At 61.2% G+C, this 22,151-nt stretch overlaps 1 protein-coding gene across 2 annotated transcripts in view; it reads right to left on the bottom strand.

The window, feature by feature from the left end:
- Positions 1 to 22,151, bottom strand: part of Col5a1 (collagen type V alpha 1 chain) — a 144,841-nt gene that overhangs the window by 76,964 nt on the left and 45,726 nt on the right. For both annotated transcript variants that reach the window (XM_047523900.1, XM_047523899.1), the window contains exons 5-10: positions 4,585 to 4,716; positions 3,246 to 3,383; positions 2,194 to 2,433; position 1,699; positions 1,126 to 1,298; positions 761 to 817 (exon numbers count right to left, since the gene is read on the bottom strand). In XM_047523900.1, the coding sequence (XP_047379856.1) occupies positions 761 to 817; positions 1,126 to 1,298; position 1,699; positions 2,194 to 2,433; positions 3,246 to 3,383; positions 4,585 to 4,716 (741 nt within the window). The remainder of the gene's footprint in view (positions 1 to 760; positions 818 to 1,125; positions 1,299 to 1,698; positions 1,700 to 2,193; positions 2,434 to 3,245; positions 3,384 to 4,584; positions 4,717 to 22,151) is intronic.

Here is a 22,151-nt window from a genome sequence, read left to right as displayed (position 1 = left end):
TTACCACCAGGTCCTCCTGGCAGCACGACCACTGCCTGAAGCTGCAGGGCAGCCCTGCCACTCACACAGCTCTTCACCCTCCACGGGTCAGGGCCCGAGGCCATGGGGTGGACCGGACTTCTAAGCAGGCCACCACACCCTGAGGGACGAGGACCCCTACCAAACCCAGGGACCTGGGCGGGGCAAGGAGAGCGGCCTGGCTCCACCCATGCTTGGAGACATCCTGAGCACGCTTCCTGTTAACTGACCCGTGACCCGCTGCCTGCCCCACTGAGTTCAATCAGCTGGTGTTTCAGCCCAGCACCACACTACTTAGGCCCCTAGACATGGTCTTCTAAATGGCCCTCTGTGTCTCACACGCTGGCTGCCAACATTTGCACACCAAAGGGAGAGGCAAGGCCCTCCACGGCCCACGCCACACCTCCAGGACCAGGTCAACGCTCTGCCCATGATCCCCTTCCCTCTCCTCGAGGGGCACCCCTCCTCAGGACTTGAGCTCCTTCCTGTCCCTGGTAAACTGATGCAGAGAGAGCGCACGCCCTCTTCACGCTCCACAACACCAACAGACCCACTTCCCACCACCCCTCCCCGTGCCAGCAATCCCCCACCAGGCCCTTCCCAAGCCGCGGTGACAAGTCGGGCGTGGAGCCCACGGGGGCCAGCTCCTCGCATGGCCCGTGAGCTGGCCACACCACACCCAACCCGCCATGTGCCCAAGCAGCAGGCACCCATCTCAGACACGAGAAGGAAGGGTCCTTACGGGCTCGATGATCGCAGGTTCTCCCTTCTGACCTTTCTCGCCCCGAGGTCCTCCAATCTAGGGGGGAGAAAACACAGGTGAGAGAACAGGAGAGAGAAGGAAAAAGGAGCCCGGTTAAAACACTCCCTGGGCCCAGCAAAGTCAGGGCGCTGGACACCTCCCCTAGGCCCGAAGGACAGTGATGAGTCTGAGGCAAGTGCACATGAGTGCCGAGGAGGGAATGGCCAGCCTGACCAGAGGACGGCGTGGGCCTAGACAGGGTTGTGCGCAACCAGCAGCTCACGGGCAGAACAGGCATGCGTCATGGAGGCGGCCGCAGCGCCCCTGCTGCCCACAGGGCTCGGGGAGGCCGCCACCCCTCTCACCCCTTCGTAGACGGTGTCCTGGTTCGCCGGCATGCCCGGCCCGACCTCGGACGGGGAGACGCTGGAGTCAGGGTCGTAGTAGGGGTCGTAGTAGTTCTCGTCCAGGTTCTTGATGGTCTCCTCGGTGAACTCGCCCTCCAGGTCGTCCCTCCCCTCCCCGGGGGTGGAGCTGGCTGCAGAGCAGAGGAAGGAGCGGAGTCACTGGCAAGGCGGCCACGCACTCCCCCGCTCTGCTCTGCAAGCACCGTGCTTGGCACAGCGGGCACCGTGCCCTTCCTGAACCTCCAGGCCAGCAGCCCCTCCCAGCAGAACCCTGGAGCCAGAGTCCAGCCAGTTGGGAGAGGTGCTGTGGCCCCTGGGATCCCCTCCACACACCTCCCACTCACCATGGGAACTATCCCCCCAAGTCAGCCCAAGGTGCTGTGACAAGCTGGACAAGCTGGGCAGGGCCAGGACCTGGTGCCCCTCACCAGCTGTGCCACACACCACGGGGGGCCAAGGGTCTGGGGCACTGGAATGGGAGTCCTCTCTAGCTATGTGGGGCATTGCATTTACCCTGTGCCTGCTGGTGACGCTCCTCCCTAAGCCGAGGACACAGCCACCCTGAGGGAGCACCATCAACACAACACCGTGTTGCAAATGAGAACCTGCCTCACAAGAGGCCGGTCCCGGGAGATCTCCAAGGCCTCGGGCAGGGATTTTAGGTCGTCTGCCTGAGCGTAAGGTCCACTGTCTCAACCAGTGCTGCCCAACCTCAGGGTGTCTGACCTGTACCGAGCCCAGCCCTGGCCCAGGCGGGGCCCTCTCTGCAAGCAGGCATCTCTTCCGGTCTGCCCCCAGGCCCAGGAGCCCAGCACCTCCTACCCACTTTTCAGGAGAAACACTAATGGTGTGAACGTGGCCAGTCTTGGGCTGCCCCAGGCCCAAGAGCCTGGTGTGGCGGCTCCTGTGTGCTGGAGCCACCACGGAGGGAAGCAGAGAGGGGAGCAGAGCTCAGAGGTCCTGACCCCCGGACTTGCCCTTGCCCCCATCCCCTGGACAAAGCCAACAGAGCAGGACGGAAATTACATTGGAGGAGTTGGAGGTGACCGTGGTGCTGGTGGGGATCCCGGCCCCTGCGTCGGGGTCGGTGGGCTGGTCAGGGTTCTCCATGCCCTCGCCGTAGTTGATGTCGTCGTAGGGGGAGGGGGTGTAGTAGTCATCGATGGGCACGTAGTCATAGTCCCCGATGCCAGGGTCCTCTTCCTTCCCCACCCTGTCACTGGCCTCTGGCACTCTGGGGGCTTCAGTGGGGGCCGTGGTCTGCTCCTGGGAGCCAAGGGCAAAGAGAAGCAAGTTAGGGCGCCAGGTCTGGGGTTTCCCACAAACCGCAGTCCAAGCGAGTCTGCAGCTTGAGAGTAAGTGGCACAGCCTGGTCCTTTGGTCCAACTGAGGCCTGTGGACTTGGGTGCAGTGGCCCTCGGTCCACAGGAGGAAGGCAGCCAGCCCCCACTCCCGCCCTGGCTCAGAGCGCTGCAAACAGACTGAAAACACCCTGACGCGGGGGCCGCAAGAGCAGCAGAACATTCCAGACTCCTGGAGAGCAGTGCAGCACAGGGCGCTTCTCCCTGGAGAGAAGCACAGGCCCACCCACGTGTCCCCCGGCCCTCACTGACAACCTGGGAGGGGGAAGTGGCACACAGCGGGGTGCCCGCCCCTCCATGCAGCTGCCCGAGGCCCCTGTGCTGCTCAGCACGTTCCTCGTGGGGTCCCTCCGCTGCCCACACACCCTCTACCAGGAGAGAGGGATGCCCTGCAACTCGTGGGCACACAGCCTGAGGTTCACCTGACGCCTCCCAAGACCACGCAGCTGGCGGAGGCAGAGTGGGGACGGGAGCAGTGTCTGGCCGGGCCAGGGGGACAGCGCTCCTAGACACCCCATTTCCAGATGACACAGCAGACCCCCACGAGCAACAAGCACAGCCTCCCACGGCAGCCCATCCCTGCTGAGCGGCCACCTCACCCAAGTCCCCACCCTCCACAAACTGCCCAGGGTCTCCATGCCAGGCAGAGCCCACCCTCCCCTGCACCACGGGATAAAGGCCCAGGAGAGGCCAGTCCAGCCCCAGCCCAGCCCAGACCTCGGGAATCTCCGTGGTTTCTCTTGCAGCTTCCACAGGCTTCTGGGTGGGGGTGGGCTCCTTCCCCGGGTCTTCGGGGTCTTCATAGTAGGGATATTCGTAGTAATAGGTCTCGCCTTCACCATCTCCTTCCGGGTACTACAGGTAAGCCACAGCCATGTGAGGAAGGAGCGAGACAGACTGCAGTCCCTTTCCCTGGGATTCCACCAGGAGGACCGGACACCACAAGCCCTCCCTGCCCTGGGCGTGACTCCTGCCAGGGTTCCCTGGATGGGGTTCTTCCCTGTGTAGCTGGGAAGTTGGGTTACCCCAGAAGCCCAAGGGAGATAATGGGGGACCCCAGAACCCCTTGAGCAAAGTCAGAGGAGGATGAACCCTAAAGTTGATGAGGTCTTACTCTGTAGAGCCCAGAGCCAGGACAACTGGACAAAGGGCAACTGGGCCTGGCCACTGCCATCACCCAGCAAGCTCCCTGACCTTCAGCCCAAACCTCAAAGCCTGGGGGCCCACTGGGAGGGGACTTGTAGGTGACAGGGGGAGCTCTTGCCCTCAGAAGCATGTCTGCCTCAGAAGCAGGGCGCTTGGCCTGGGCTGCAGGGCCCAGCGGGCAGCTCTGTCCAGCCCCACTCCAGGGGCCTGTGGAATGTGGCCCCAGGCCATGGGACCGTACAGCTTCATGAAAGCCTCGCTGGTGGTGAGAGAAGGGAGGCCGTGGGGAATGCGGAGCAGGACACGTCGTGTCTCACAGACCCAGGAGTCGGGTGTGCCCGGGTTGTGGCAGGTGGTGCTCATCCCTAAGAGCCAGAGGGACGGCACTACGACCAGCCGGGTGCTGCTGGGCAGGGGGCTGGGTGAGGGGACACCAAGGACCAGAGTGGCCCCGCTAGGAGGGACAAAGGTGCCAGGCATATCTCCAAAACAGGACGAGGCTGTCCTCCAAGTGACCGCCACGCTGGGCGTCAGAGGACCATGTGTTCCACAGGGAACCATCCCGGCATGTGCTCCATGCCAGCTTCAGGCTGAGTCCCCAGGGGCTCCTGGCATCTCTGCTCACAAGGCCGCTGCCCGGCCATCTGCTGAGGGTAGGAGGACCTGGCTGGACCCATCTGGGGACTTACATGGGCGGTCAAAGGACAGGCTGCTGTACACCCCTAGAGAGGCTCCGTCATTTAGGAAGACAGTTTACCTCCTGGTCATTTGCTTGCCAGCCCTGAGGGTTCATTTAAAATGGGGGGCCATGGTCCCCACACCTTCCACAAACACCCTTCCTGCCTGACTCTGCCCATCCCAGGTGGTCGTCCATGCTCCCCATCTCCAAGCCCAGCCAGAGTTCACTCACGTATTCATCTGGGTTGGGGTCCTGCGACTGGGGGGTGTCAGGGGCCGCGGTGTCACAGTCAGGGCTATAATGCTCACAGTAGTCATAAGCTGCCCGGTGGTCTGAGACGAAGAGCAGTTGCTGGATGTCACCCTAGACAAGGACAAAAGCTCATGAACAAACAGCATGGGGTGCTCACAGGGTCCTGGGAGACCCAGCCCAGTGCCCTGGGCAGAGAGCAACACAGGCTGAACCTCAAGAGCAGTTCTCAGGACCCGACGTCCTCCCAGGGAGCTGCTGCCCTAAAAGTCACTAGAGCTAGGCTGGCTCATCTGTTTATCCATCCACCCACCCACCCCATCCATCCATCCATCCATCCATCCACCCACCTCATCAATCCATCCATCCATCCACCCACCCATCCATTCATCCATCCATTCACCCATCCATTCACCCATCCATCTACCTATCCATCCATCCACCCACCCACCCCATCCATCCATCCATCCACCCACCCACTCACCCACCCCATCCATCCATCCATCCATCCATCCATCCACCCATCCACCCATCCATCCATCCACCCATCCATCCACCCATCCACTTATTCCTCCATCTATTCATCTACCCATCCAAACACTCACTCATTCACCCACCCATCCATCTACCTACCAATCTATCCACCTATCCATCTACCTATCCATCCATTCATCCACCCATGCATGCATCCATCCATCCACCTAGTCATCCATCCATCTAGCTATCCCGTCATCTACCCATCAACCTACCCATACATCTATCCATCCACCCATCTACCCATCTATCCATCCATCCCATCCATCCATACATGCCATTCATCCATCCATTCATCCACCCAGCCATCCATCAAACGCCTGTTGAGCACCTTCAAGGTGCCAGACCAGTGCTCAGAGTTATGATGGTTGGTTCAGAAACATAACCTGCAAATGCACCACCTGGACTGTGAGGGCTTGGAGCTGTTCTGCCTCGTTCATCACCCCTCAAACACTGGGGGTTACTGATAAAGAGGCAACGCTTGGCTTTCACTAAGTTACACAGGATTGTCACATGACCCCACAATCCCAACCCTAGGAACTGAAACAAAACAATTGACCCCAAAGTCAGTTCACCTTCACATAATGAAAACAGGGACTCAAATGAACACACACACACATACACATACACATATGCATATGTATACATCCACAGCAGTATTCACAGTAGCCCCAAAGTAGAAGCAAGTCAACATCTGCCCCCAGAGGAGAGGACTGATGGAGTACAGCATACACACATGGAATACTACTTAGTGGTCAAGAGGAACAAGCACCGGGCCACACCACCAACCACTGAACTTTGTGACTTGTCAGGAGGCCCTGCAGCCAATTCTCCATTTTCCTCTCATCAAGACATGTGGACAACAGAGAAGCAGAAGGAAGAAGCAGGTCCATGAAGACCCCGGGGTTATGGGCCCAGAACGACGGACACAGTAATGATTTTGCTAACGGCAGTGACTATGATGTAGGGCAGCTCGGCACAGTTCAGGCGCGGGTGAAGGGCCTGCAGGCTGCCTGTCTGCCCACCAGAACCTTCTACGCTCTGTCCTAGTAGCCCCCATTCTACAACTGAAGACACCAAGGCCTGAGAGGTTCCTGCCCAGTGTCCCACGGCAGTGGAGCAGGGCCAGCTCAAGGCCTTTCAAGGTTCTGGCTGCTTCCAACCCACGGGCTCAAGGGGAGGAAAAGAACAGGGCAGGAAATGCCGGGATGCTGGAGTCAAATGGTCGGAGACGGAGCCACAGGCCAGGGTGATGGGGCCAGGTGGAAGCGAGTTCTCTGGTTCCAGAGCCACGCTGTTAACCATCATGCACTTCTCTAGAACACGCCATGCCCTACAGCAAAGGGCAGGCCCTGACTCTGCTGTGAAACCCTCTCCCAGGGACTGCTGCCCGGCCGGGGCCTGGCCCCATCTGGAGGTGCCATGTTCTCCCTGGTTTACCCCGAGCCCTGCTCCGCCCCAGCACAGGCGCCACCTCCCAGCTACCCAAGCCCTTTGCAGGCTGTGCTCCTGACGGCCTTGCCTCAGCTGGGTAGACAGTTACTCTCCCACCTACATCCCTGGGGCTCTGAGGGGACTTTGTGCTGTGTACCTCTGGTACTGGCAAGTAACCTAGGAAGCTGGGCTGGGCTGGGGGCACATGGCTGGGAGCTCTGCAGGCACACCTGTCTCATCTGAACACTGCTGTCCTCCATGAAGACCAACGCAGAGACCCGCCACAGCACGCCAGCTGTGCTGCCTGGGCACTACTCCCAGCTCAGAGCAGGAGTGGGGGCTGCAGGTGGGCAAGGGACTCCCACCCACAGGGAACAGGGGAAAAGGGCACTCTCCGTATGGCCAGACAGGCTGGTGACTTGCCAGCTCTGCCACTTCCTGGCCAGGGTAAGCCGGCTCACCTCTCTGGGCCCTGCTTTCTATCTGTGAAAAAATAAGCACACAAAAAAATATCCACCTCCGAGGGTTGTGGAGGCTGCAAGTACGCTAGGCAAACTCCCTGTACACAGAAGGTGCTCAATAAACAATATCGAAGATTTGGGGATCAATGGGGCTATATGCTCAGGAAAGGTCCTGAAGGGACACTAGGGTTCAGAGTCACTGACAGGCAGTGGGAGAACCCAGCAGGATGAGGTGGGGACACAACAGCAGACACACAGGTGGCAGGAAGGAGACCAGGGCCTCCAGGACAACACTTCTGAAAGAGAGGCCAGGAGCAGGCACATGTGCAAGGGTCAGAGGCAAGGTCACAGGGCCAGAAAGGGGCTCACGGGGCATACAAGGAAACAGCTCTAGGCACCCAAGAAGGGGAGGAACGGTTGGCACACTTCCATGGTTACTGTAGGTGAAGTTCCCACTTGTTCTCACCCATCCATCCAGCCAGCCATGCGTGCCATTCACCCCTCCATCCAGCCAGCCAGCCATGTGTGCCATTCACCACTCCATCCATCCAGCCAGCCAGCCATGCATGCCATTCACCCCTCCATCCATCCATTCAGCCAGCCATGCATGCCATTCACCTCTCCATGCATGCCATTCACCCCTCCATGTGTGCCATTCACCCCTCCATCCAGCCAGCCAGCCATGCATGCCATTCACCCCTCCATCCAGCCAGCCGTGCATGCCATTCACTCCTCCATCCAGTCATCCAGCCATGCATGCCATTCACCCCTCCAGCCAGCCAGCCAGCCATGCATGCCATTCACCCCTCCATCCATCCAGCCAGCCAGCCATGCGTGCCATTCACCCATCCATGCATGCCATTCACCCATCCATGCATGCCATTCACCCCTCCATGTGTGCCATTCACCCCTCCATCCATCCAGCCAGCCATGCATGCCATTCACCCCTCCATCCATCCAGCCAGCCACGCATGCCATTCACCCCTCCATCCATTCAGCCAGCCATGCATGCCATTCACCCCTCCATCCATCCAGCCAGCCATGCATGCCATTCACCCCTCCATCCAGCCAGCCATGCATGCCATTCACCCCTCCATCCAGCCAGCCAGCCATGCATGCCATTCACCCCTCCATCCATCCAGCCAGCCAGCCATGCATGCCATTCACCCCTCCAGTCAGCCAGCCAGCCATGCATGCCATTCACCCCTCCATCCATCCATCCAGCCAGCCATGCATGCCATTCACCCCTCCATCCATCCAGCCAGCCAGCCATGCGTGCCATTCACCCCTCCAGCCAGCCAGCCAGTCATGCATGCCATTCACCCCTCCATCCAGCCAGCCAGCCATGCATGCCATTCACCCCTCCATCCAGCCAGCCATGCATGCCATTCACCCCTCCATCCATCCAGCCAGCCATGCATGCCATTCACCCCTCCATCCATCCAGCCATCCAGCCATGCGTGCCATTCACCCCTCCAGCCAGCCAGCCAGCCATGCATGCCATTCATCCCTCCATCCATCCAGCCAGCCAGCCATGCCATTCACCCCTCCACCCATCCAGCCAGCCAGCCAGCCATGCCATTCACCCCTCCATCCATCCAGCCAGCCAGCCATGCCATTCACCCCTCCATGCATACCATTCACCCCTCCATGCGTGCCATTCACCCATCCATGCGTGCCATTCACCCCTCCATCCATCCAGCCAGCCATGCATGCCATTCACCCCTCCAGCCAGTCAGCCAGCCATGCATGCCATTCACCCCTCCATCCATTCAGCCAGTCATGCGTGCCATTCACCCCTCCATCCATCCAGCCATCCAGCCATGCGTGCCATTCACCCCTCCATCCATCCAGCCAGCCATGCATGCCATTCACCCCTCCATCCATCCAGCCAGCCAGCCATGCGTGCCATTCACCCCTCCAGCCAGCCAGCCAGCCATGCATGCCATTCACCCCTCCATCCAGTCAGCTAGCCATGCATGCCATTCACCCCTCCACCCATCCAGCCAGCCAGCCAGCCATGCCATTCACCCCTCCATCCATCCAGCCAGCCAGCCATGCCATTCACCCCTCCATCCATCCAGCCAGCCAGCCATGCCATTCACCCCTCCATCCAGCCAGCCAGCCAGCCATGCCATTCACCCCTCCATGCATACCATTCACCCCTCCATGCATACCATTCACCCCTCCATGCATGCCATTCACCCATCCATGCATGCCATTCACCCCTCCATCCATCCAGCCAGCCAGCCATGCCATTCACCCCTCCATGCATGCCATTCACCCATCCATGCATGCCATTCACCCCTCCATGCGTGCCATTCACCCCTCCATCCATCCATCTACTTGTTCATTTCTCCATTCATTCAAAAGCTATGGAGACCCAAGTTCTGGCCACTGCATCACACACTGGGGCTACAACATGACCCAGATCTGCTGCCTGGACCAGCGCTCACCGAGGTCGGCCCAGAGCCCAGAGCACCAGGTGCCATTCGCTCAAATAACTCTGTCACCTCTGTGGGACACATAAGGAGAGGGCTCAGACAGGGTTGGGCCACAGAAGAGGGGGCCAGGACCTGGGGCTTTTGGCTACTAGCTGGCCCACCACCACCCCTCTGTCCCCACACTCCAGTTGCCAAGCAGCCCAAGCAGAATGAGCCTCTTCCCACCAGCGGGTGGCTGAGCCCTGGTGGACCTAGAGCTGGCACCCCGGGCTGTGATCCCTACCGTCACCCCAGATGGCACACAGCGCTGCCAGCCTGGAGCCCAAGCCCACCCTGGTCACAGGAAGCTGCGAGAGAGGCAGGTGGGGCACCAGCAGGAGCTCTCGTTGGCCCCAGGGCATCCTCCAGCTGCCCGTGCAGGGTGGGACTCTGGGCTCCTTTCCCTCCACAGACCAGCTCCAGGGCTGCAGCCCTCAAGGGGCCGTGGCTGCCCCTGCTGGGGTTTCCACCACAGGGAGGTCGCCAGGGGAGGCAGGAGAGGCCCCTCACCCTCAGCACTGGCCGCTCCTCGGCCAGCCCCTACCCAGGCATTTCACGGAGTTCAGCTGCGGCTCCCACCTCCCTGTCCCCTCCCCCGCCCCTCCCTCCCTCCTTCCCCACGACTCTTTGGCTCCCAACCCAGGTCTTAAACTCTTCCGCAGACAGGAACTGTGTGACAGGAACAGTGGATCAAATCCACACGTTTGTTAAGCAACCTGACTTCTAGTTCAGATTCCATCCAATTCAAATAAAATATTTCCTCTTTCAGCTGGCAGTTGGGCGTCTAAATATATGTTCTCCAATTGCACTTCATGAAAGGAAGAGCAGCTTGCGGAGGCCTCCGTGACACCAGGGACTCCCCGAGATCCAGCAGGCAGCACGCAGGTGACTGCTGTCTGTCAAAGACTCTGCCTCCGAGTGAGCCCGCTGCTCCCCCCCCCCCCCCCCCCGCACAGAGGCCAGCCTCACGCCAGCCCCACACACCAGCCCACCATCTGGTCCTAAGGCTCTAACAAACGGCCAACGCTGGGCACAAGCCTCAGGGGTTCTACATGTCCACTGGGCTCAGCCAGCCCTGGTCCTCATCTGGAGGTGGACATGTCACCAGCCCAGGCCAGGCAGGAAACCCCTTCCCTCCCAGGACTCCCTGCAGATGCCAGGGCTGGCTTAAAATTGCCTGCCCACAAAATTCTCAAAGAGATTTCTCTGTGGGCACACTGGTCAAAGGGTTCAGGCCCATGGCGCACCGTGGGGACGGGGGAAACTGGGGCAGTACTGAGGGTCAAGCTCGGAGTCCTGCAGGCACCAGGTCAGCTCCAGCCTGGGTTCTAGCCAGGCTCTCTGGCCCACCTGCCCCTTCTTCCCCACCCAGGAGCCAATGAGGCTGCCAAGGAGCAGGGAACCTCCTGCAAGACCCTGGGGTGGGTGTGGCTTGGCGCAGGGGCCAGTCCCACAGGGCTGCTGGGCACCACGTCCAGTGGGGCTGGGAGAGCAAGGAAGAGGGCACCATGGCGTCTGCACCCACTCCTCTCCCCGCAGTCCCCACGCAGACTGGGAAGAGGAGGAGCCAGGCTGCAAGCCCACCTGGACTCCCTGGGGCCCTGGTTCTGCCCTGGGCCACCCAAGTCTGGGGAGCCAGGCACACTGGACCCGGCTCCATCCCCAGGCTGGGCCTGGGCCAGAAGCCTAGCCTCTCTCGGTGGTAGGTTGAGTGTCCTTGGCAGATGCAGGATGGTAACTGGACCCCGAAGCACTGGTGGGGTGCCAAGGGTGGGAGCGTGAGCTCTCTGAGGAGAGCTGGTGTGTGGGGACCAGAGACAGCGCTGCCTCAGAGAAGCCAGAGGAGGCTTCCCACGGCCACCACCCCAGGACCAGGGGCCCAGGCGCCCCTCATCTGGCAGACTGCCTTTCAAAGGCGACGCTGGCACCCAGCTTCTTGGTTTTGAAAGCCTGTCCGCCGTGCCTCATGGCATGCACACGCTCCACGGCTCAGCCCTGGCCCGCACCAGGGCTCCTCAGTGTGCTGGAGGGAGCTGCCAGGAGCCGGAGGCCGGGGAGTGGCCCCTGCGAGCCTCAGAGTCCAGCAGCACTAGTCACAGGGCAGCCCTGGGTCTGGGTGTGTGTTCTGGGGGGACAGGAACAGCAAGCTGGAACATGGACTGGGTCACACACTCGCCCACGGCTCCAGAGACCATGCAGAGGGGCCTCTGGCCTGCCGCCCCTTAGGACCCATCCCCAGGCCTCCAGGGGACAGGCAACAGGCCCCTGTGGAGGCGAGGAGGGCACCCCTGGATTTTCTCAGCTCCAGCTGCCCTCCTGGGTGGGTGGACTCTGGCCCCCATGAACCCATGGGCAAGATCTCAGAATGGCCGCCTGCTCCCTGGGCAGTCGAGGCCTTGGCCCAACGTGGAGCAGCCTGCCTTGCAGCCCCCACTGCTGGCTGTGGCCTCCATTAAGGTCACACCTCCTGCTGAATGTCCCCCAGAGCCCCCAGGCCTGGCCAGGACAGGCCCCCGCTTCCTCAGGCTGCCCTCCTCCCCTCCACCCTTTGCGCTCCTCCTCCCCGGCAGCCTCTGCTCCACTCCCACTCACCCCCTCTGCCCACGCCCTGGTTGGCCAGGGTGCCGTGCCAGGTGCCCTCCCCACCTGCCCGGGGGGAGACCCAGAAGCCCCAGATCACCTCCCGCTGCACTCCCTGTGCCAGGTTCCCAGCCCTCGTACCACATGACCCGAGCTTGCAGGTCCGTGGCCTGTGCAGCCGAGGGGCAGGGATGGGGCTGCCCGGTGTGTGTGTGCGTGCACGCCTGGGTGCTGTGGGCCTGCCGCGCAGTGCCGTGCACACACCCGGGATACGCGTGTGTCTGGTGGCACAGGCTCCTGACCTAGAGAGGCTCTAGGGCTCACGCTCTCCAGCTGCAGTGTGAGCACCGTCAGCATACGCCACCTGCCCACCGGCCTCAGCTGAGGTCGGGTGTTTCTCCACCCCTCCCCAGCCCCACGCGGTCTCTGCGAGAGCGCCGTGCCCCACCCCCATCCTCATCTCTCCTGGAGGGCGGTGCAGCTTCCTTTCCACCCTCTTCCCCACTTCACAGATGCACAAACCGAGGCTCAGAGAGTTGGGGTCACTGCACAGACCACATGGTGCAGGAGGGCTGAGAGGCGGGCTGAGACCCTGCTGTGCTCCCACCCCAGAGCTGCGGGCCTTGGAGCGCAACACCAGGTGCCAGTCACACACAGGTCACCTTGAGCTTGTCCCCCTCACCGTCAGGTCATTGGTGCAGCCCTGCCATGGCCAGCCAGCTCCTCCACCTCTGTTCCCAGGCCGTCTCCCCATTGCTCAGCTTGCCCTGTGGCTGCCCAGGGCCCGCCTGGAGGAGCAGGTGCTGGCCATTGGAGCGCCACCCCCCTCTGATCACTGACCATCACCTGTTTCCCACCCCTGCCAGGTCAAAAAGCCTCCACCGAGTGCCCGGAAGCTTCCAGCCTCGCGCCCAGGAGTCATAGCAGCCACTCTGCATGGTTGGCGGGCCCCGGGCGGTGGCACGACCTGCCCACCTTCCTGGAGCACGGGACGGGCGGTCCGCGATCCACCCCTGGCTCCCACCCAGCAGGAGCTGCTGTCTCCGGCTCTCGCAGAGCCAGAGCGTTTTGCTGAGCAAGTCAGTTCTGCCTCTGTCGATAATGAGATTTTACAGGGCTGCGCTGTTACGAGTTGAGGAAATTGCAAAGTTTTCATTGGAGAGTCTGCAGCCCTGGGGGCCCTGCGGCCGGAACACGAGCTCAGCCCCATTAGCGAAGCTCCGCTCAGCGCGGCTGCTCCGGGGCGCACGGCCTCCGCCTCCTCCTGCCCGTCTCCTTCCGTGCCTGCTTCCACTCACCCGGCCCCGGGGAGCCCGCCCAGCCCTGAGCCCACGCTGGCCGCTTCTCCTCCAGCCCACACCGGCTCCACAGGGGCCCAGCGGAGCGCTCCACGTGCCTTGTGGGTTTCGTCCTCTAATTTTAGCCAGAACATTCTGCGCTCAGAAGTGGAGTCACAGAGAAGCCGAGAAGACAGACCGTTCCTGTTCGAGGCTGCGGGAGAGGCGGTCGGCATGCTGCCGGGGCAGCAGGGCCTAGGGAAGCGTTCTGCCCTGCTGCTGGAAGCCCCGCCACAAGCTGCCCCAGCTCCAACCCCCAGGGCTGGCAGAGGGCACGGCCTCCCCCACCCGTGGTCACAGCCTGCCGAGTGCTGGTGCCAACTGGGTCTTCCACCCCTGCCATCCATAGGGGTCCCAGGGCTCCCCAGCTTGCTGCCATGGATGAAGGAAGGGAGAGCGGGGGCAGCTCGGGGTCCAGGTCACATCTGAACCATGCCCCTGGTAGGCCGGTGACTCAGGCGCATTCTTCCCAAATCACATCACACCAGGCTTTCCCAGTCCATGTGGTGGGATGGGAAGAAGGCGGCCTCTGGGGCTGGAAAGTGGCACCCAGCCTGGGGCCACACCAGGGCAGGGAACACGAGCCCACTGCCAAACTGCCAAGTATCCTGCAACCAGCCTTGCACGGACGCGCCAGGCACGCTCAAGGAACAGGACACACGGTCGCCCCCGGGATACGGGTCTGAGGCAGGACCCTGCAGAGCGCTTGGGGCCATGGGCCCTCCCTCCTGCAGGAAACACTTCCGCATGCACTCAAGCCTCTCATGTGAGTGGCCCCAGTGCCTCCCCAGGAGCCCAAACAAGTCACTTTTAAAATCTTGCTTTGACATTTCACCCCAGGAGTCATACAAAAAGGAAAAGCTAAGTGCCCAAGCCAGAGGAGGTCTCAATATTTTGTCTCATGATTTTCAGAGCACCTTGGGGGCTGAGTGAGTTTAGCGATACTCGAAATGTGCTGAGGAAGCAGGTCATGTGGTCAGGAGCATCCTCCTGCTGTCCCCCCAGGTCCCCTTGAGAGTGCACACAGATGACCAGCCGCTTCCACCCCAGTCTAATCCTCACCTGTGCACCAGCTTGGACGCCTAGGCTAGAATCTGCTCACAACTGTACTGGGCAGCCAGCACGCGTCTCTACCACAGGGACAGGTGTACAGGAGGGGACGATGACCAAGGCACAGCCTCATGCAGACTCTGAAACTGGCCACACTGACTGAAGGCTGGGCTTAGGGAGTCTGGAGAGGGCAGATCCTGCCCGCAAGCTGAGGACAGGGTGGGGGCTGCAGGAGGAAGGCCCACTCCTTGGAGGCTGTGCACCTCAGGAGGTCCACACTCGTGGATAGGGCAGCGTGGGAGTGAGCTGTCCCACCTGCTCCCATCTGCACTGTTGGAGCAGTGTGCCTGTGGGAACTGTGTTCCATGCAAAGGAAACACACTGTGCCAAGCTCCATGGAGGGAAGCTGTCCAGTCCCTGACCCTGGAGGAAGAGCAGCATGGGGTAAGGTGTCGACCACAGTAGCCTGAAGGCCAGATCCCTTCTTCCTCAGATGTGAGGAGTTAGGCACACCAGGCCTCCATTTATCAATAAAAGAGAAAAAGACCCTCCTCACAGGAGCGTGCTGAGGATTAAGTAGGACCGCATCTGCTGGCCCTGGCCGGAACACTCAGCAACCACCATCACTACTACCCCGCTGCCACCAACCACCACTATGACCATGCCACCACTATCACCAACACCTCTACCACCATCTCCATCTCTACCACCACCACCATCATCACCACCATCACCACCACTACCACCACCATCATCACCACCATCACCACCATCATCACTACCTCCACCACCATCATCACCACCAATACCACCACCATCACTAACACCAACACCTCTACCACCATCTCCATCTCTACCACCATCACCACCATCACCACCATCACCACCACTACCACCACCATCATCACCACCATCATCACTACCTCCACCACCATCATCCCCCCGACCACCACCACCATCACATCATCACCACCACCATCATCACCATCACCAATACCACCACCATCATCACCAGCACCAACACCAACACCTCTACCACCACCACCAATACCACCACTATCATCACCAACACCTCTACCATCACCAAGAATACCACTTCCATCTCCACCATCATCACCATCACATCACCACCACCTCCTCCACCACCACCATCATCACCACCATCACTACACCGCCATCATTACTCATCACTACTGCCAAAACCATCAGCAATATCACCATCATCATCACGACCATTACAACTGTACCACTACCACTGCTGCCACACCACTACCGTCCTCGTCATCAACAGTATCACCCTCCTCTCCAGCACTATCACCACCCCCATCACCACAACCACCCCATCACCCTCACTACCACCATGTCCACCAGCACCAGCACCACACCCAGCTTCCACATCACACCCCACACCCAGCATCGCCCCATCACCACCACAACTGACCCCTGGACCTGACAAAAGCTCAGTGAGCCGTGGGAGTGAATGCTCCCACAGCAGGAAGGCCACAGTAGGGCAGAGCTAAGCACCTGTCCACTCCACTCACCCACCCAGCCAGCAAGTGACAACTCCGACAAGCCCCATGGACACCAGGTGGGTAAACTGGTGTGCCAAGCACAAGCCTCAAGGGAGAAGAGAAGAGCCCTCTGTACTAGGCTGAAAGGCAGCACAAGGGACCCAGTGACTGCTTCCGCCTGGGTGGTCAGGGAGGCACTGTGGAGGAGGAGGTGGGGCTGTCCTCGGTGCCGCGGTCCCTTCTCCTGACAGACTGCCCGCACTGGGCCGCCAGCTCCTCTCCATTCTCCTCCTCTGACCTCCGCAGACCCCCAGCTCTGCGTGGCTTCCAGCCCGGGACCATGCTGCCTGCCTGTGTCCGATATCAGCGTGACAGCACGCTTTCCTGGACCACCACCCACACCCAGTGCCACCCCACAAGGTGCTCCTCCCCGCCACGGCTCATCCTGTATTCGCGCAAGCGCAGAAGCTCACCTTCGTGCTTGAGAATCACCTCCTGGCTGCCAGAACATAGCCCCTGCCTGAAAGGTCCTCCTGGGTCTTCCTGCCGTCAACCAGCAGAGCAGCCTGCATCATGTGACAGAGGCAGGCCCAGCTCCCCTGTGCGTCCACATGCCAGCCCCCAGCAGAGGGAGCCTCACCTGCCATGCACACGACCCCGCGAGGCAGTGGTGTTGATGCCAGGCTCCCGTGTGCCTCCCCTCACACCCATGGGTGCCAAGGGTCCTCTGGTCCATGGGCAGGGGCACTGGCTAGGATGGCTACACAGTTGACTAGGGCCAAGGCCAGGGCTGTGCCCCCCACACCCAGGCCCCTAATGTGACACTCCTGGACAGGAAGGACGGGGGACAAGGTGCAGCGAGCTTGCGGGAGAACCTGCACACCCAGCTCTGGCAAAGTAGCTCCAAACGTACTAGGAGCGTCCAGGCAGGCGGGGCTCTGGTGAGGCAACTCCAGCAGCTGCCCTGGGCCTCCACAGAGGAGTCGCCACGCACCCTCAAGTCCTGGCTGCCACCTAGTCACCCAACAGAGCTTGTGGACAAGCCTGGATAGCCTGACCAGGTGTCCTGGGGAGGCCTGTTCCCCACAGTCAAGCAAATCCCAGTGGTGAATACAAAGGAGATCTCTGAACACAGGGTGGTGACCAGGGAGTGGGACAGAGAAGGAGGGGACAGGAAGAAGGGGAAAATGAAAGAAGGAGGAACAAGAATGAGAGAGGACAGAAAGAGGGGGACAGAAAGGAGGGGGGACAGAAAAAAGGGGAGACAGAAAAGAGTGGGAACAGAAAAAAGGGGGGATGGAAAGGATAGGGGACAGGAAGGAGGGGGGACAGGGAGGAGAGGGGATAAGAATGAAAGGGAACAAAAAGGAGGGGGACAGGAAGGAGGGGAAACAGGAAGAAGTGGGGACAAGAATAGGAGGGGCAGGAAGGAGGGGGAACAATAAGAAGCGGGGACAGGAAGACAGGAAGGAGGGAGAACGAGGAAAGAAAGGAGCAGGAAAGGACAGGAGGGGACAGGAAACACAGGGAGATAGTAAGGAAGAACAGAAGGAGGAGAGAAAAGGACAAAAAGGAGGCGGAGAAGGAGGGGGACAGGAAAGTGTGATAGAAGAAGGAGGGAGACAGGAAGGAGGAGATTGGGGAGAAAGGAGTCCTGCTGAGCTGGCACCTGTAGGCCTTGGAGCCCAGGAGGGATTGAGAATAGGCAAGCGGGGCGTCCACTGGTCTGGGAGTGGGCAGGTGGCTGGCTGAAGGCAGGAAGGGGACTGGGCACAAGAAGAAAGGGACACAACTCCACAGAGAGCCTACCACTTCACTGTCTGCCCAGGGGGGATCCAGCCCTGGGCTTCAAGTCTCACCCTGTCATCCCCAGCTGTGTGACCTGGGGCGGGAGGCCCGAGCTCTCTGTGCCTGTCTCGGAGCCTTGGGTTGCCTGAACAAGTGGTGTACCACAGCCGCTCTGGCTCCTGCCTGGTGCTGGGCTCCTGAGGGTACAGAGTAGCACAGGACTGCCCTGGCGAACACCTGCCCTTCCCAGCTGCTCCAAGAGCTTCAGAGCCAATCCAGGAGGTGCAAGGAGACAGAAGTTCCAGGTGTTCAGAGGTGGAGATTCAGGGGGAAAAAATCACAGACCTCCAACAAGCTCACTGCACAGGACTCCTCAGCAAGACCACCCTAGCCCGCACCCACCAGTGCCCACCAGGGCAGCCCTCAGCCCACCATGTGCACCGACCTGGCCACCCGGACGGTCTGCTGCCCACAGCCGCTTCTTCTCTTGAGGCATGAAAGGGCCGAGTGGGTCATTCGCACCCTGGGCCATGGCGGGTGAGGGCCGGGGCCAGCTTCAGGAGTTCCTCCTACCTTTGGGCCCATCGCACCCCAGCTACACCCAACAGACCGGGGCCTCTGGTGCCGTCTGAGTTCCAACTCCACTCCCTGACCCCGCACAGAGGAGTCCCTTCGTCTTCCTGCCCCCCAAGACAGGAGTCAGGCTGCTGCTGCTGCAGATGACCACAATAGCAACCTGGCCCCCGGTGACTGGTCAGGGAGCCTAGCGTGACCTCACCAGGGACAGCAGGGCCCGAGTCTGCTGGTTCAGGGTGGGACCCTGGGATGGGGGCCCATCGGCTCTATCTCCTCCCATGGACGGCATGACCTCGAACCCCACGCTCCAGCTGAGTGGGGAGAGAAGGCGGGTGCTGTGTGCAGCCCTTGGGGCGCCCCCTTGGCCGCCATGTTGTAGACGTTCGCAGCAGGACCCTCCTCACCCACCAGTCGCCCAGTGGCAGCTCCCAGGCCCTGGTGGGCTCCCATGACGCCCTCTTTTATAGGTGACACTGCCCCCTGCCCCTCCTCCAACAGGGCCTACCTGCCCTGTCCCTCCACAGCACTGAGGAGCCCCTCCAGAAGCCTCTACCCAGCCTCTCAGGGGACCCAGGTCAGTGTCCACAGTCTGCCCAGCATGATGTCATTGGACAAGGCTGGGCTTCAACATTACGTCAGCCCTCTCCAGCTGGGAGATGGCCCCATGCTCAGAGTTTCCACAGAACGAACCTGACGCCCTCCTGGGTCAGATCCCTGCATGGCTCTGTGGGTCTCTCTGGACCCCTCCTTACCAGGTCCCTGAAGTAGGGCCCCCTCACCTGGGTGGCTGCCAGAAACCCCGCTCAGCAGATCCCTGAGCAGGGCCACCGGACCCTGACCGGCCAGTTGCCAGCCACCTGCATCAGGCAGGGCTGCAGCCTGCGCTCCCCAGCACCCACCCTTCCTGGACCAGAGCCGGAGATGAAGTCACACTCCAAGTCACCTGCATGTCAGCCACGACACCAGGCCAGGGAGCCCCACACTGGGCTGCCGGGCTGCCCCCCAGGAAGCACGTGCCTCTGCCCCTGGTGCAGGTGAGGAAGGAAACCACCTAATATGGCTTCCTGGGGACCTGCTTCCACACCCCACCCTGTAGGGATGCGTGGGAGAACGCCCCTTCCAGGCGAGTCTGGGGGGCCCAAAAAGGTGCACCCATGGAACCCTGGGAGGGTCCGTATTTGGCAGCAGGCCCCTAGGAGATGGAGTTAAGCTAAGGACTGAAACGGGAATATCCTCGGTCAGTGTGGGCCTGCGAGGCCGGGGCCCTGCAGCTCCTGGGTCCTGCACTGCAGGCCTTCTGGATGGGGAGAGCACAGACAGACCTCTTGTTTGCCACCTGGTGTGACAACACGCTGGACAGCCCCAGGAGACTTGTGCTGCACACACACCCCAGGCCTTCCCAGGAACGGGAGGCTCCAGTGAGCACACACGCTCCGTCAGGAGCTCCCCTGCCCGCTCGCTGCTGCTCCTCCGCCTCCCAAACCCAGGAGACGCAGAGGCACCCTCGGGTCTGCTTCAGCTGCTGTCACAGGCCCAGCTGCCACCTCAGGCGGCCCGAGACGGCCAAGCATGGCTCCTACAGACGGCACGGGGGGCACTCGGGCGGGCAGGGCTGGGTGGGCGCGGACTGCCCTCCACCCACCCCACCAGGATGGAAAGCCTGGGTTAGAGTTCCTTGCCCACTGCCGGGCCCAGTGCCCGTGACTTAGTTCTGGAAGCTTCCATGTCCCCATCTATAAGGGATGCAAGACCCAGATCGGCAACACAGTGCTGTGCTAACACAGGTCTCTGCAGCTCTGGGCACAGGTCTCCTCTAGGGGGCTGGTCTGCACGGCAAACGCGGCCATGCTGGTCTAGGAACGACCTGCACAGGCTGTCCCAAGGCACAGCAGGACAGCTGGCCTATCAATGCCATTGACCGCTGGGCACAGTGATACACAGAGGAAGCCATCAGGGCCACAGAGCTGCCTGCTGGTGGCGGCTCCCTCCCTCCTGAGCCCGCCTGGGGTCTGCCTGGACTGACTGCCTGGACTGGGCCTGGCCAGCCGTGCAGAGGAGCCCTGTTGGCTTCTGCAGAGGTACCCAGGCCCCCATGGCTGCTCTCAGTAGGCGGGTGATGAGGCAGAGGTTCAGGGGAGGACACTGGTCCCACACTGCCTCCCCACACCAAGGGGAACTGTTCCCCAGAACCCCAAAGCACCACACGGCTTCTCTGCCGCTGCGGGCACACCCTCCTGTGTGCCCGGCCGGGGCCCTGGTCTCCGGCCTCTCTACCGCTCCATCACTTGCACATCAGCTCATGAGCCCCACTGGACTGTGAGCAGCCTGAGCATGGTCCCTGCAGGCCATGTCCCTGGGTCCAGCACAGGCCCACCGGGAGGCCGTGGGCCAGCAGGTGACTCTCAGCAGGGTTACTGGAAGCACCTGCAGGCTCAGAGGGGTCACAGCCTCGGGAGCAAGAGCTGCTAACCTCCCCCAGGACACAGTGCAGGATGGTCCCCGCTCATGGAAAGAAATCCCAGGCTTCCTCGGGAAGGCTAAGAAAGGGCCTCCCCAGCACAGGCCCCATTCCCTGCCTGCCAGAACGGAATTCCAGGAAAGAACAAGTCAGTGGAAAAGAGAAGCTACTGGAAAAAGGGAATCGGGATTAGGTAAGGCACTTGGCTTGTCCAAGGCTGAGATGCAGCCGGCAGGCGGGGGGACTGCTGGTCACTTGGATCTGAAGCCATCGCTTTTCCCGCCGGCACCCCGGGACTCACAGAAAAAGCTCGAGTTTACAGTCTGTTTGGTCCTGTTGCCCCTTGAAACGGTCAACAGCTTAAAAGCACACTTGGCTCCCTGCCCAGAGCTTGCTAGCTGGCCGTCCCTGGGGCCCCATCCTCCTCACCGTGCAGCCCAGGAGGAGGGTCCTTCCACCACAGGACCCTAAAGCCGAGGGCGCAGGCCCCGCCTCGCCCCCCACAACTCCTTGACCACCCCTCACTTGGGAATGCTGGGGGCTCCAGGCCAGCAGGCCTGCCGGGGCTCAGGAGGGAACAGCCCGGCAGCTGCATGTCCCAGCCCAGACCTTGGGGCACTGGGACAGGAGAGCTCAGCAGGTCAGGGCCACTGTCACACATAGGAGGGCGGCTCAGGAGCCATGCCCCCAGAAGAGCTTGTTCCAGCTCTTCCTGGAAGGCTCCGGGCCTCCAACACCCTCCTAGACCACAGGAGCAGAGTGCCAGAGGTCCAGAGCAAGGCCAGGCGACAGAACTCTCAGGGCAGCTGGGGCCCCATGCTGGCTCTGTCCCCTGCATCTCACCCTGGCTGAAGAAGAGCATGTCCTCATTCCAGAGGTCTCTTTCTACTGCCATGTTGCTGGGTGACCTTTGACAAGTTACTCAACCCACTGGTGCCAGTGCCCAGCCACGTGAGGGCAGCAAGACCCCTGCTCCCAGGGCCATGAGGACTGGCAAGGGGCCTCAGCCTGGCCTGACCTTCCCCAGTTCATTCCCAGGAGGGTTCCTGGTGCAGAACTAGGTTGGGTGTGGCCACAGAGCTCCATCCCTGGAAGGCCAGGGTCCTCTCCTAAAGGTACACTCAGAGCACCACACTCAGGGTGAGTCCAGAAAGGCCAAGATAAAGACGGACACCAGTTGTGACCACCAAGGACATGAGTCAGTGTGGCTCACTCAGCCCTTGAAGGGGATGGCATTTCATAGACTCCACACTACCCACAGCCTTGCACATCCGCCACACCAGTTTACAGATGCAGACCCTGGGCTCAAAGTCACCCGTGAGGGGGACAGAACACGG

This window comes from Sciurus carolinensis, chromosome 14 (genome assembly GCF_902686445.1).
Source record: "Sciurus carolinensis chromosome 14, mSciCar1.2, whole genome shotgun sequence".
In the NCBI taxonomy this organism is placed as follows: Eukaryota; Metazoa; Chordata; class Mammalia; order Rodentia; family Sciuridae; genus Sciurus; species Sciurus carolinensis.
Note: the sequence above shows the minus strand (reverse complement) of the source record. Positions and strands in the feature narration are given on the sequence as shown.